At 40.5% G+C, this 16,257-nt stretch overlaps 1 protein-coding gene across 1 annotated transcript; it reads left to right on the top strand.

Annotated features, from left to right (window-relative positions):
- The first annotated feature begins 7,290 nt into the window (after window positions 1-7,290).
- Window positions 7,291-10,114, top strand: LOC112086250. The gene is made up of 8 exons (XM_024155159.1): window positions 7,291-7,303; window positions 7,396-7,821; window positions 7,969-8,546; window positions 8,592-8,846; window positions 8,958-9,420; window positions 9,504-9,850; window positions 9,945-10,019; window positions 10,106-10,114. Exons 1-8 carry the CDS (start codon window positions 7,291-7,293, stop codon window positions 10,112-10,114), a joined length of 2,166 nt encoding a protein of 721 aa, XP_024010927.1.
- Window positions 10,115-16,257: the final 6,143 nt, after the last annotated feature.

The following is a 16,257-nucleotide window of genomic DNA, read 5'->3' as shown; positions in this document are numbered from 1 at the left end:
AAAGCTGGTTGGATCCTCTATGTTCTCTCAAATTTTGGGGGGTGATCGGACGGTGAGAAGTTCTTCATCTCTTGCCATACTTCTGACGGTCTGCATCTATCCAAAATTGCTCATTGGTTCCAAATTGCATATCTTTTGCCCAAGTTTCCTGTAAAGTCTTTTGAAACTTTTAAATGTTGAAAACACTTTAAAAAAATATTGAAAACAGAGTTAAAACACCTGCATAAGATAAAATTATGATCCATAAAAGTGGTCAAAATACGGTGTTATCACCTATGCGGTGACATTCAGGGAGTTGGCTGAGATATTTGGGCTCCCTGCACCTCAGAACATAGCTCTCTCCCACAAGATCGCTCATTACAAGGAAGAACTTCAAGCTTTGTGGGAGACCATTGCAATTGGGAAGTATAGAGCTGGTGTAGCTAAGGCTTCTTGGATCAGGAGTCCTGTGCTGAGATATGTCCACAAGATCCTTGCTCACAGCTTATACTTTAAGCTTGATGATGGGAGAGTTCACAAAGGTGATTTGAAATTTCTTGCTGTGGGATTGAAACCATTGATGCCAACTTATGAGAATGGAAAGCCTTTTGAAGGATATCCTCACACACCTTGCCTTGCCTCTCAACTAAGAAGAGTCTTGATGACCTACAAAGAGGCCATTTGGGAATCAAAGAATAAGGATGTGAAGCTGAGCCATGGCTGGGTTATTGAAGGCAAAGGGATACAGGTTTAAGGAGAATAATACAAGGTTTGATCTGATCAATGAAGCACATCTATGCAAGATTGGATTCTTTCAAGGGAGAGTTGGCACCAAGCTTGCTTACAATTCAAGGTCTGGCAAGATGAAACAGTTCAAGTCCTCTTACCCAACCCCTCCCTCACCACAATCCAAGAGAAGCGCAATATCCACTTCTATTTGCTCAAGGAAGAACTCCACAATGTCCAAACTGATCCACCACTTCTCAAGTACAAAAAAGCTTGCAAAGAAGAAGTTTCCAAGGGAAAGAAAGCAGCTGCTGAAGCTGGTGCTGCTAGTGCTGCTGGTGCTGATGCTGATGGTATGCCTCCACCTCTCAAATGCTATGGAGGGAACAGATACCATTTTAATGACTACAATTGGAAAGAGCCAGGCACATCAGGGTTTAGAGCTCAGCAAAAGATCGGTGTCCTTCAGCAATGGTGCAAGTATCAGGACAAAACGATAAACAAGATGGCTAAGTGTATCACGAACATGAAAAAGAGAATCAAGAAGCTTGAGAACCCCTGCAAAAAAGGATTTCCACCACCAGTTTCACCAAGACGCCGAGAAGAGTTTGGAGAGAGCTCCACCACTTGCACAGCATTGGTACCATACGGCACAGCATGGGTGGACCTTGAAGCTGTTTCTGAAGAGCCAAGCCAGCACTCTTGGGAGACACCATTTGGTTACACATCAAACCCCTCATACTCTTTGGGGTCAGACTTCCAAAGCTACTAGGTACCACTCTAACCCTTGTATATATGCATGTAGTTCTTACTTTTTCATTTTGCATTTTGGTTATTTGGTTTCACACTCCTTTCTCATGCTTTTATAACACAAGGGACTGTGTTATTTAAGTGTGGGGGAGGAGTTTTATGTTTGCTAATCATGTTTTCTCTGATCTTATTTTTCATTTTGAGTCTTGAGTCTCATTCATTCATGTAGTTGCATCTAAGTGCATATAAAAACCAAAAAAATTCGAAAAATCACAAAAAATTTCACAAAAAATGTTCCTTCTAGTTGCATTCACATTTTTAGGATTGATTCTAGTTTCATAATCATATAGGTTGCATCATTGCATGGGAGTAATGATAGATTTTTTCCTTGAGAGAACATCACTTTGAGAATTTAGTTTGTCGATGTTTGTTGATTCTTTTATGCTTGCAAGACTTGAAAAGATTTGGATCTGTGAAACAAGTTTGAATTGAACTCAGCTCAAGCAAGTGAAAACCTTTACACTGAACTCTGAATTATCTTGTGATGCATTGTTTGAATGAGCATTGTGGGTACTCATATACATATTTGAGCTAGAACCCGTTTTTACCACTCTTTTTCCTTAGCTCAAATACCTGATTCCACATTTGGATCAGTTCCACACCCTGAACCCAACCTTCTTTCAAGCCAAAACGTTTTGTGAGTGTTGTGAGGCCACCTTGGATCAAACTTAGCAGAAAGTGTTAGGTTTAGAGCGACAAAGGTAAGTCTCAAAGTGTCTAGTTCCATCATCAAGGAACTATTAGGTCTAGGCTGTGAATAAGTGTGGGGGGAGAGGTCTCTTGTGTGAGTGTTTAGAGAAATTTTTTGAGAGAGAAAAGAGAAAGAAACCGGTTTTGGGTCTTGTGTTTTAAATAGAAAGAAAGCTCTAAGTGTTTAAAAGAAGATATCTAACCTATGAGTGAAAAGAAAAGAAAGAAAAGAAGCTAAAAAGGCTCATGTATCTAAAGAGATGAGTGAAGAGGTTAGATAGCCCAAAGTGTGAAAAGAGCTGTGTGTAAAGAAAGATCCCAAACCAAGTGTCTAAAAGTGAAAAAGAAAACCCTTTGAGAGAATAAAATGAGTGTGAAGAAAGTTGTGAGGTTCAGTGTGAGAGTGTGAGTTAGAGGCATCTTAGGTAAGGGGGTGAGTTGAGTCTTGCCCTTGTATGCATCGGTTGCTCCATACCTTTAGCCTTCTGCCAAAGTTAATCATTTATTGAGAGATCCCCCAGTGCATTGAACCTTCTTGTTGCACTGAATGAGATCATTTTAGTCTCATAACCTAATCCTTAGCCAAACTTTGCTTGTTTGGACATGCATCACTTGATTTACATGGTAAAGAGCTTAATGAATGTCAAAAAGCTGAGGAATAAGAAAACTTGTGTAGATCATTGTTGAGTTCTATGCATCAAAGTAGAGTCTTGCATTGCATGTTAGAATTGGCAACTTGGACTCTGAATCTCTTTGTGGTTACTTCTCTCTTCCCTATAGGAATTATGAACTCCCAAACATTCAACCTCTCTCTCACATTTGTTCTTTTTGCTTGAGGACAAGCAAAGGACAAGTGTGGGGGAATTGATATGTTCATAAATTGCATCATTTAGGTTGCATTTTTAAGTCCAAATCATGTCTTGTCTCATTCATTTTAGGTCTTTAGGCATTGTTTTAAGATTTAGGAGTTGAATTAGGTCCAAATGAGTCTTTGCATGGTTTGGAGTCTTAAATAGGTGCTTTGGAGTCTGATTTGAGCAGAAGAGTTGAGACAAGGTGTTTAAATGGATTTTGGAGGTTCAAAAATGGTAAGAATTCAGATTTTGGAGGTTATCGGCTACGTCCTGAAACGGGAGATGCATTTTACCGGCTAAAAACGTTTACCGGGAAGCTTTCCGTCGACCAAAACATGTACCGGGTGGAGAAGATTTTATCGGGTGATGCTTGTGCTTGGTTCGTAGAAGTATCGGCTGAAAATCATGGTCGGATGGACTTTGGCTCGGTGAAATGCTGTACCGGATGAGGAAGCTATCGGCTAAAATTTTGTACCGAGACAGTTTGGATTTTTTTGGATAAAAAACTTACCGCAGAACAGATTCTCGGCAAAAAAGATACCCACCGTACATGAAGACTCGGCATAAATCTCTGGTTCCCGACACGCATCAAAGATCAGCCATCCGGGGAGTCTTAACGTCCGATTTGGCTTTCGAGGTCTTCATGAAAGTTGGAGAGGATTGAAATTTGGTTCCAGAAAAGTTGAAATCAGTGAATTCGTATCAGCGAGCTGTGAGTTATAGCCATCAGAACACATGCCTGTCTTGCTTCCTTTCCAGACCGATCCAATGTGCTTCAAAGGTTACGCAGGAAGATGCCCTTCCACTCCAATTTAGTTTCTGGGTCCTTCCTCAAGATCAAAGAGCTTCAAGTATTCTTTCCAGAACACTTGAGATCACACGATTTGGAGGTCTCATCTGGGAGATAACGTTTCCGGAATGAAGACGGGTTCAGAAACTTTTCACCGGGTCTTTCCGATATACTGCAAAGATTAGCGATCCGGGTGACCTTCCACTCCCCGGATGCCATTGTGTTCTGCACCAAAGTTTAAGATGTTTGAGTGCTCTAGCCAATGGAATTTTATTCATGCTATTTGGATCCATATCCTTGAATTTACGCCTCCCCGAATGCAAAATGATCTGAGAAGACATGGAGTGTGCGAGACGGTTATGCGACTTAGTCAACTCGCAGCTCAGAGATTTATTTCTGGGAAATAGGCATTGACTGCAGATGTGTGGGTAAGGCAACCCTGAGCAAGACCACAGACTTCTGAGCTGAAATATGCTAAGTCCATAAGCTGTGCGACTTGGGCATCCGGGTTGGCCGGGCAATGAACTAAGGCGCACATGTGTTCGCTGATCAAACCGAGTTGGGCCTGCGACGTGGAAGTGAAGGAGACCATCTCAGACACAAGTTTGAAGTCCTGTGCTACATGAGTGTGCGAGTTAGAGAACAAAAGCACCTGAACCGCACATATGTTCACTGTTAAGACCGAGAAGGGAATGCGGCTTAGTTTACAAGATTCAAACTCGCAAGTACATCTTTTCAGACTTGTGCGAGTTGGCTGTACGACTCAGGCCTGCGGGATGGGAAGCACTTGATCAACTCGCACACTTAACACATTATCCATTTGAAGTCGGGTCACTACCCAGTTTGTCCTGGGATGACCCGGTCCGCAGGAGATACTATATATATTTTTTAGGACTTTTTCCCAAAGACAATTCTTATTCCCCTTAAGCTTTTTGCCTCTTTTGTGAAAGAAAAAATTTTGAGAGGGAGATCTCCCATTTTCTGTCTAATCCAAGAGAGTTTAAGAGCTTTAATCATCTTTCCATCATCTACTATCTTCTCCATCTTCATTTCCCATCATTAATCATGCCAATCTACTCTACTTGCAAAGGTTTAAGAGAGATTAGTATGATTAGTGAGTAGTTTGCTTAATAAGGTTCTAGATATATAGGTTAGGGTGCAAAAGTGTTAGATAAGGAGTGCTTAGGGCTAGATCCATGTTTTCATTTCTCTAAATAGCTGATCTCTATCCTAGATCCTTGCACATCACCTGTGATCTAGAATCTGGGTTTTTTATGCACCAAAAGTATTTGATGAAATTCCTAAAAGAGCTATATTAGAGGTTTATGCATTAATGCCATGATGATGTTTGTTATTTGCATAAATGATCACTTGGGATTGATTCTTAATGCTGTCTTGTTGTTTGATCTCCAATGATGATTGGGTATGTGAAATGGTTTGACTTGTGTCTTGATGCTTAGGAAAGATTAAGACTTGATTAGAATCCTAATAAATTCCTCTTAATTCTCTCTTAAATAATCTCTTAATTCCACATTAATAAATTCCAACATGGATGCCTACATTAACAATAGAAATATAAGAATTATTATTTATAATAAATATACAATTCTTAATAGCTTGGAATTTTTTTGGTTAACAAGTGTTGGATTAATAATAGGGTTCTTTGGGTGTAAACTAACGATTGTTCTGAAAATTAAGAAAGTACCAAAGGGAAAAAAAATTGGGACGTGATGGTGGCAGATTTTTTTAATTCCAAAATAGCCCCTACATACAAAGTCAGCGATATTTTTGGAAAGAATTAGCCGCCCGACATAGCATTAAATGCTCTGCTGTTGCTATATTTTTGGGGCATATCCGCCGCCTGACACAAGGATTTCCTTCGCCCTTCCCAACATATTAATTATTGCATGGACGATAACTTAGTTCTCTAATAGTGAGTCCAACTTGCTAACAATTATTTTAATATTAGTTACTCCTCTATTTAATGCACCGGCGGTAATGCATCTGGTAACTTAAGCTTCTCTTCACTTCATTTATTGCAGAGCAACCTGGTTTTTTTCCAGAAGAAGAACTGGTGAGCATTGAATGCGAGTATAAGATCTGCGATTTACGAATCCATCAGGTACTCTTTCTTTATTTTCTCCGGTTATCCTTGTTTTTTGATGTTACATGTAACCTAGTTATATTGCATGCTTTAACTATCGACCGAACTCGATATCTCAGTTATCAAATCGGCGACTTTTGATATTACGCAACCAGGTACCATGACGCTTCAAGTGTCAGTAATTCGTGGTGTTTGGAAGGAACGTAATGATGGCAGTTGGAATCATGACCCAGACGAAATCGGCATACACGCCTCCATAGGAATGAAAGAGAACGAGACTTTCCAATCGATGGTACATACAATCAAAACCGGTATGAAATTCGCGGCGGAAGACGAGGTTGAGGTGACTTATACGTGGCCTGCATGGATTCTGGGACCGGAGTGGCGGAAAGCAGCACCTATCCTCATTACAAATGATGAAGAGACTGCTCTGTTTTCAGCTATCAAGGCAGATCTGGAGGAAGTGTTCCTTAGAGTTAGGGTTCATCGTTCCCCTCCACCCAAAACCGGGAATATGATTATGGGAACACTTGATTTAACCTCTAACTTCGTTACTGGTAACAATGATGAAATGTCGATTGTTCCTTACGGTCTGCATTACTCTTCCACATCATCACCAAATGACAGTCTGACGATAGTTATACCACCATTAAGAGGTATTAAACTAGACCGCTGCATGTAATGCTTATTATCTCTGTTAAGTTTCGGTTTATAATATGTGTTACTTTTGTATTTTTCTTATGAAATAACTAGGCTTTGTGCGTCAGATGACTACACCTCCAAAGGCATAAGCCATCCGGGTACAGTTGCTGTAGTTGCAAACACTTCCGCCAAAGGCAAAGGTCTCACTAAAGTTCAGTTTATGACCCACAAACATAAGAGTTAATAAACTTAAATTGTTTCCTTTCCAATTGTTTCCAGGTATTATGATTGAACCATCAAGCGGTGGAACTCCTCAAAGCGGAGACAATGACACTACCCTCCCTCGCGATCTAACAGAGCTCTGGCGTTTCTTCCATGGGCCACCAGGTCCTTTTGGGAGGGCTGCTGAAGACATAGTCGACGAGGCTGTCAACAACATAGCAAGCAAGGTTGTCAATATGGACATTGACGCACCAACAAAATCTACTACCACCCAGACAGCTTGCCTCGAAGCAGGACTACAGCTAACTTTAGCTGGTGCATACGTTGATGATGAACCAGAAGACTGTGTTATACTAACACAAACTGCGCTGGCGGTTGGAGAGTCTTCATCCCCCACATCAACCACGTAGTCGTCAAGCAGCCATGTATTCTCCGAGGAAGAGCTTCTATCAGCGGAGGAGGTAGATATCCGAATGTCGCTTATAGGTAAGCACCAACTTGGATTATGCAAAGAAGAATACAATACAAATTTTATAAGTTGTCTAATATTGTTTTGTTTCTTGAACCCTTGATTAAAGGAGAAGATTTGATCGCAAGGCTTTACGACAACCCCGTACCAGATCCAATGCTTCAAACCCCGACTGAAGAAACACACCCTGTTTGTGTACGGGTCCAGAGTGGCGACAAAGGCAAAGGTGTGATGACAGAACAGGGAATACACTCTCGGGAAGTGGGTGGCTCATCAAGGCCTAGCCGTGCTTTTTTAGCGTCTAACAGTTACCCATTAGGCACGTTTGGGAACGATGCTGTTTCGAACAGCTCCCATTTACCGACGACACGAACATTAAATGCAAACACAACACAGTTTACCTACCCTCCGATGTCGTTGTCCGGTGATTCCTTCATAATGCTACACACACCATCTGTTGGAGGTGAAACAAGGGTAAAACCAGCATTGCACGAACGAGACGCCCCTCCATATTTCGATTACCCAATGGCTGGAGGTAATGTCTAGTTACAGTATAACCCAATTATCTATTTCATCTACCGCATGTTTATTGACGTTTCTGTGAATGGTTTGTTATCATTTAACCTAGTTTTCCGAACTTACAATTATCGTTCTAACCTAGTTACATGTGTATACTTGTCAGCGGACGCAATAGCAAGAGGCTTAAGGGATGCCCAGTACGAGGGAGATGATATTTACGTTGGAAGGATCTTCAAGACGAAAGATGACTGCAAGCTAAAACTCGCTATACATGCAATAAATCGAAGATATCATTTCAAGACCGTTAACTCCCAGCCCGAGAATGTCATTGTTGTCTGCGTTGGGCCGACGTGTCCTTGGAGGATATATGCGGTACAGATGGAAGACAACATGCGCTTTGAAGTTAGGACTGTTAACTCCAATCACACTTGCAGTGTCGACGCGCGAGGTGATTTCCACCGAGTAGCTTCCACTGAAGTTATTGGGAAAATGGTTCACGAGAGGTATGGTTTGAACATTAAGGGGCCAAGGGCATGTGATCTACGCCGTCTGCTTCGACAAGAGTACAGCTTACATGTTAGCTATTGGAAGGCATGGAGAGCGAGAGAGATTGCGATTGACAACACCTTGGGAGGTGCTGCAGCAATCTTCGCCTTGGTTACCCCCTACTTTGAGAAAATTCTAACGTCAAACCCAAACTCGGTGGTTGCATTGGAGACAGAGACCTCAGCATCAGGGGTTGTCCGTTTCAAGTATCTGTTTTACTCGTTGGATGCTTGCGCATAGGGATATCAGTACATGAGGAAGGTGATAGTCATTGATGCTACACACTTAAGCGGACGATATGGTGGGTGTCTCATGGCAGCTAGTGCGCAAGATGGTAACTTTCAAGTCTTTCCAATCGGTTTTGGTATTGTCAACAGTGAGAACGATGACTCCTGGGAATGGTTCCTAAGGAAGCTGACCGCAATAGTGCCGGACGAACATGACCTGGTCTTCGTCTCTGATCGTCATGCTTCCATATATGCCGCCATACGGAAGGTTGGTGACTATTTTAGTGATTAACGTGTAACGTCTATAACTAGTTGTTAATATATGGTGCTAACTCAATGGTTATCGTGTTAACTTTTCACCAACTTACTTTCTATGCAGGTGTACCTGATGTCTTCACATGGAGCATGCATTGTCCACTTACAAAGGAATGTAGTCACTAATTTCAAATCAGACCACCTGAGCCACCTAACTTCAGTAGCTGCACGTGCCTACCGTTTTAGCGATTTTGAAAAAGCTTTTATGGAAATAAAAGCACTCGACGAAAGGTGTGCTGAATATCTGCAGAGAATAGGTTTCGAGCATTGGACGAGGTCTCACTTCGTGGGAGAACGCTATAATGTCATGACGAGCAACATTTCTGAATCTTTGAACAAAGTGATGACAATGGTAAGGGAGTACCCCATTATTTCTATATTGGAAACAATAAGAACTACACTTGTATCTTGGTTCGCGATCAGAAGGGAATCTGCAAACACTGAGACTGACGTCGTGAACCCCAAGATTCAAGAAATGCTGATTGAAAGTTTTCACAAGCCCTCGGGGTATTTCGTCATGAAAATAGGTATCACAGTAGGAAACTTGTTTAGCGGTTAAAGTCTATTGTCTGTTGAATCGATTAGTTGCTAACAAATTTAATATTATCAGGCAATGGACTGTACGAGGTGCGTGACAAGATGGATACAGCCTTTGCAGTATCATTGTGGGAACAGACTTGTAGCTGCAAGGAATTCCAACTTCTACACATCCCATGTTTCCATGCCATAGCGGCTGCATTAAAAGAGGGAGTTCGTGTAGATAATTTGGTTGATATACATTACACAACCCAGTATCGCAAGTTGGCATATAGTAAGGTGATTATGCCAGTGCCTGATATGGATCATCTAGCACCACGGCCAGATGATATAGGCGGAGGTAAACTTGCACCTCCGGCGGTTCGTCGACCCCCAGGGAGACCACGGAAGCAAAGAATATTGTCTCAAGGGGAGTTCAAGGTGAACAAAGTCTTCCTTTTAAAGCCTGAAGAACTACAGAGAAATCTCATTGACAATTCTATTAATATTTTTTGTTTGCATATGTGTACATCAGCGAGTTTCCAGAAGGAAGTGCACAAGGTGCCGAGGTCGTGGTCACAACCGTTCAACATGCAAGACCCCTTTACCGGTATTAAATACTGTCGTCCTTTGTTTTGAACAAACTACATATACGTGTAATGTTTACTAAATATTAGTCTTCTCTTATTAATACAGGGGGAATAGTCGGTGCCAGTAGGGAAGAAGTTTTTTGGCAGCTGGATGTACAACATTCTATTCCACATTTTGTTGTCTAAAGGAGGAGAATGTTAGGGGGTTTGCTGTTTAATTTGCATTTGTAAGATAAGACGTTCTTGTTGTCCTTATGTTTGTCGTCGTGCTTTCCAATGTTTAAAGGCGACTTTGTAGTATCACAGTTATCGTATGTACCAGCTAAACCCAAGCATCCTTAAATGAAGTGTATCTTTTGATGTTGCAATGTGATGCATTTAGCGACTAACTTTTCTTGTTATTATCCCATACTAAACCCTGAAGCTTATTAAAAGATGCTTCAGATATCTACTAACTATAACAGAAAACCGTAATCGAAATGGGTGAAGCCCTGAACCCGCTAAAAATGTAAAAACACTCCTAAACTAACTACGTAATTAATCGTGTTAGTAGGTAATTCAGAAACCGAAAACATAAAATATAGCCCTGATGCAACATAGTCATCCCAACAATGTTTAAACCTAACTCCTACAGAAAACTTCCTTTATTAACTTAAATAATCTGATAAATTACCCGTTAATAGCACAATGTTAGTGCCCAATATCGATACCGATCCGAAAGTTTAAAAAGATCAATGTTAACAATATTATCAACTAACTAGTTACATTAATATACCCTACATCCTATAACAATGTTAACGACTAACTATTTTGTTTGCAGTACTAAAAGAACAAAAGGGTAAATGATCCCGCTCAAGAGAGCCACTGTCAAAACCCTAAACCCTAAAACCTAAACCCTAAACCCTAAACATAATATAGGCTTGATACAACTTAGTCAACCCAACTATGTCATAAGCTAAACACTACAACCACACCCCGAACACTACATTACATATCACCTTTTAATAAAAAATATAACCATAATGTTTATGTGTGAACCCAATTCGACCATATGTTAAAGGTAAATCCTGAGCCCTACACACAACCCAAAACATAATTATCCGTTAACCACACTATTCGTTATCCTATATAGCAATGGATAACAACAGTAACGTCTAACAAATATATTTGTATTTATATAGGAAACGGGATATGACCCTGTTTAATAGGTCAACTCTGTATTTTAAATTTGTCCCAACCCTTAACAATAAACCCTAAACCGTTAACATAATAAAGCCCTGATACAACTTAGTGAACCCAACTATGTCTTCAGCTAAACAGTACAACCAAACCCCGAACCCTAAACCCTAATCCCGTCTTATTTAAAAATATAACCCTAATGGTAAAGTGTGAACCAATCAGACCAAATTTTAAATCTTAGACCCTACACACAAACACTAAACCCAGTTATCCGTTAACTTCAGTATTCGTTAACATAGATACCCACGGATAACAACATCAACGGCTAAATAAATTCTTTGTAGTTTTCAAACAACGAACAGGCTAACTTAACGGCTAACAATAATTAACAACTAACTAATGTATATGTATAACACAAATATCAAAAGGTTTTAGGATATGAAATGAGAACTCTGAAAATAAATTGGGTCCGAACCCTAAACAACGTAAGCCTAAAATTACAAACCGATAGGCAAAGAGTCTAACACGGCAGACATCCAGGAAATTAAAGAAAACTTAAACTGTTCATAGGTATTGCTCAATAAGAACTGTAACCACTTTCTTAGCCTCCAGGTCAATTTGCGTAAGATCAAACTCCATAGAACCCTCCCGGCCAAATATGGCATGAGATAACATTATGAAGAACGCCACTAGACCTGAATCGTTTGTTGATGTAATCTGTGGTACGTCTGTGATCCTCTCAATATAGTATTCGTCAGTAGCCACCTGACTCATCTTTTCATTACCCGCGACCTCCTTAAACAAATAGGGAAGCATCTCTGCAATGGGTCGGATTTCTGTAAACATGCTTGCATCTGTCCGAAGATTTGCGTTACAGTCCAACACTTGTATCTTGGAAGTGGAGAGGTCAACCGCTAAAAAACCCAATGTTTAATTAAACGGCAGATAGAGAATATCAGCATTGGTGAAAAGCTCCAAACGGTCAACTTCCCCAACACCTTCCACTCTATCGATGACAGCTTTTGAAAACTTGAACTCAGCTCGGGATTCTGATCTGCTAAACTTCGAGTATAACTTGGTTAACATCAAAACAAACTTCGAATCCAAAATATCAACTCTGGGCTTCCGACTGTCGTCACGGAGTATATATCTTCCCACCAAACATAGGGAATCCATTATCTAGGTAAAAGAATTGAGACATTAGTACGATAACCAACTGAAAGTTAATGTATAACAATTCATGGATAAGACGATAAGGCGTTTATCAGTTTAAAGTAATACCTTTGCAGGCATTGCTTTCTGTCTCCCAAGCATTTCGTTTATGTCCTTTGATGTAAGAAGGTTCCCTTCACCACATGTCAGAGGCCTACAACATTGAAACAACATGATTCAGCTCAACATTTTTATAAATATTGTTGAAACAAAATATTTTACATATTTTGGTCAGCGACAGACTTCTTAAAGGCTTTCATAGCTTAATCGAACCGTTGGAGAAGGGCTTTCTCCGAATCATCCACAGCTTCTGAATGGCCTATGATAGATCTGATACGCTTCTCGCATCGAAAAGGACTGTCTAAACGAGTTGATACTGTCCTCAGACGTTTGCTCACCCTCCTCTGAACCTGTTCTACCTCGGCTTGCACAGTCGTGTCATTGGAAAGAATTTTGGGATCGTCAATATGTCGGTAGTAGTAGCTACAGTGACGAGTCCTGGAAAGTTAGCAATTTCAGACCCACACGGATGGATGTCGCCAACTCCATCGGCCTACATACAATTTAATTCTGTTATCGCCGGAATACAAGAGATAACCAGTAGCGAAGATACACGGTATTTTTGATACCGTGTTAACCAGGTTACCCTTTAAATAATTTATCGGTGTAAACATTGTTAGCAACCACTCATTTAGGTTTATATACTGACCCATTCAACAATAAAAAATGATACGAGAGATAACCAGTTGATATACAGGTTATGTATGTGATACCATGTTAACCGGGTTACATATTAAATCATTTAACGTTGTAAACAATGTTAGCAAACTAAAACCGACAATGTTAGCAAACTAAAACCTCGTCTCTGCATTCATCCATACTGACCCATTCAAAAGGAAGAGTTCTTAGCGAAAACTATACCTGCTCCACAATGTTGTCTCCCCCCTGGGGAACGAGTATATAATTAGGGTGTGATTCCTGGGGATCCACATGTTCAGAATTAACCTTCATAAATAATTCCTCGTGTTAATTGAGTACACATTACTTCTCTGTCTACAAAAATCAGGCAGAGAACTAAAGCTCATACCTCCTCCTGCAAATTCCCACCACCTGAAGATTTGGGAATCTCATTTTCCACGTTGGACTGAGGAAGTGAGGGCTCCACATTCTCCTATCAACCACATGGATGCAAACACATTATATTGCCTCCCGAGGCTATGATTAAATGAAGTTGGTTTACGCAAGCGTACCTTTACTGATGGGATTTCTGTCGAAGCGGCACCATCTTCGCTTGGGTTATGCGTGAGAACCTGGTCACAATCAATAGCTTCAAATGTACCTTCAACTATGGTCTCAACAACCTCGGCATTGTCTCTTGCAGTGTTGTTGGCATCATCATCTTTTGGAGGGTATGTTGAAACAATCTCTTCAACCGACAGCATGTTCGAGAGGTTTTTGTTGAGAAAATGAGTCTCTGGCTGGCTTCCGATGTGAGCTCAAGGTGTCGTTCCTAAATCCACTGATTTGTTTCCAGCAGTCACAGGGGGTTGATGCGTGAACTTTGACTTGCCCGCGCTAAAGCCCGAAAATGATGGACAGATATTGGTCTCGCAATCGATAACTGCGTTATCAAGAAACCACTGGGTGACAGCTTTCACGATCTTCTGATTGTTGGCTTCAATCATTCGTTCTATCTTTTTGTTACTGTCTTGAACTATTTTTTAAACCATGGTCTTTAGTTTATCATCAGGAAACATAACTCCTTTGTCTGTCTAATTAGGAAGGTTTGCAACTCGACTCCTACCAGACTTCCTCATCTTCCCTTTAGCTTTCTTCACAACAGGTACCTTTGTCTTCTTAACACCCCTTCGAGAACTTGTACGAGCTGCTAACGCCTCAGGATCAATGCCAGGACCAAACATCTCAGACTTAAACTCGAAACCTTGGTTGATAAGGGTAATCATATGGTCAACCCTCTCATCCTGTTCATCTTCGCTCCAAGATAGATCCTCCAGGTCATTGCTGATTTCGAAATCAGGCCGAAAGATAGAGTGAACCTCGACCTAGTAAGATAAGAGGGAAGTCAAACAGATAACAATTACAATTATCACACAATGTTATCCATTAATCTGTTTATCAGACAATGTTATCAAACAATGTTATCAGTTAATCTGTATATCTTATCTATCTGAAGTATCCGATAACGTCTATTATCAACCAATCCAAATATCAAACATTTTGCAGTAAGATCCTTCATGAAGGCATCGACAGTCTCGAATTATTAACACCTAACAATTAAATTTGGGTCTTAATAATTAACACCTGACAGTTAACACCTAACCCTGAATTCAAACAGATAACAATTTCAATTATCACACAATGTTATCCGTTAATCTGTTTATCAAACATTGTTATGAAACAATGTTATCAGATAATTTCTATATCTTATTTATCGGAAGTATCCGATAACGTCTGTTATCAACCAATCCAAAGTATCCGATACAGTGAACCTCGACCTAATAAAGATAAGAGTGAAGTCAAACAGATAACAATTTCAATTATCACACAACGTTATCCGCTAATCTGTTTATCAAACAATGTTATCAGATAATCTGTATATTTTATTAATCTGATGTATCCGATAACGTCTGCTATCAACCAATCCAAATATCAAACATTTGGCACTAAGATCCTTCATGAAGGCATCGACATTCTCAAATTATTAACACCTAAGAATTAAATAGGTCCAACAGAGTTAGTAGTATGCACAAGTTTAAATCGTACCTTTTCATCTTCATCAAGCACTCTAGCTTTATTCAACTGGAGCTGAACTTTCTGCGGCCGAACCTGACCACAGCTCCTGCTTGGACTACTGCCCTCCCCATCAGAGGAGTCATCATCTTCTTGGATGGATGGGACGGCCTCCAGTACAACCATTTGTAAGGCAGGGAACAGTCCTTCGACCGTAATGTTTGCTGTTAAAATCTGGGATAAATTTCTTCCTTTGATCGAATTCATCATCACATCAAATGATAATCGCCCCATGGGTATTGCAGAAACGCGTCAAGGTCTTCCACCATTTCGGCATGATCCATACTCACTTTCGAACGAGAGAAATGGACAGAAGGCACTAGAAACGCATCAACAATTGCAAAGCAGGCGTAGCGCAATCTCAACTGGGTGTCTAGACTACTCTTCTTCTGCAATATCTCGATTAGGCATTCCACTGGGACTTCCTTCTCATCACCGAAAAGTGTTTTGAAGTACTCCGGGATAACATGCGGTCTTGATATGATCGTGACCAGCTCAGAGGAGGAGGAACCAGAGGTAGCTGGCAGGATCACTCGTTCCAGAGCTAGAGAGATGGCTAAGGAGGCTCACGCACTCATGGCCGCAGAGGACATCGATCAACTGGAGGCTGGAGCTCACATCTTCAACATCTCTATCTTGAAGAATGTATAACCCAGTAACAATGACTAGGTAACTTAGGTGATGATTCTGTACTCTTTTCCTTGGTGAGGATTTTGGAAGGCAAGGAGGTTCTTCTCCAAGGTTTTTAACGAGGCAGAAATCATGGCTACCTCGAGTTACTTAGAAGTTGTTACTAATGGGTAATAATGTGCAAAGTCACAATGACTTGTGCACTAGTTTTTTAGGCGCACCACTTAGGTTTAGAAGGGACGCCTCGCTGTTTTATTTTTAAATTAAACTTCGTGTTGTTTTTATTTCAAACGCCATGTAGTTTGTTATTAAGGCTGCGATTTTCTCTCTTAGTCTATAAAACAGAGAAAATCGCCTAAGTGTTATTCAGTGAAGAATTTTGATCAAACTTTTAACGTGTTCTTCTCTCTTTGATTTCTGAGAACT

This window comes from Eutrema salsugineum, unplaced genomic scaffold, assembly GCF_000478725.1.
Source record: "Eutrema salsugineum unplaced genomic scaffold, Eutsalg1_0 scaffold_21, whole genome shotgun sequence".
Classification (NCBI taxonomy): Eukaryota; Viridiplantae; Streptophyta; class Magnoliopsida; order Brassicales; family Brassicaceae; genus Eutrema; species Eutrema salsugineum.
Note: the sequence above shows the minus strand (reverse complement) of the source record. Positions and strands in the feature narration are given on the sequence as shown.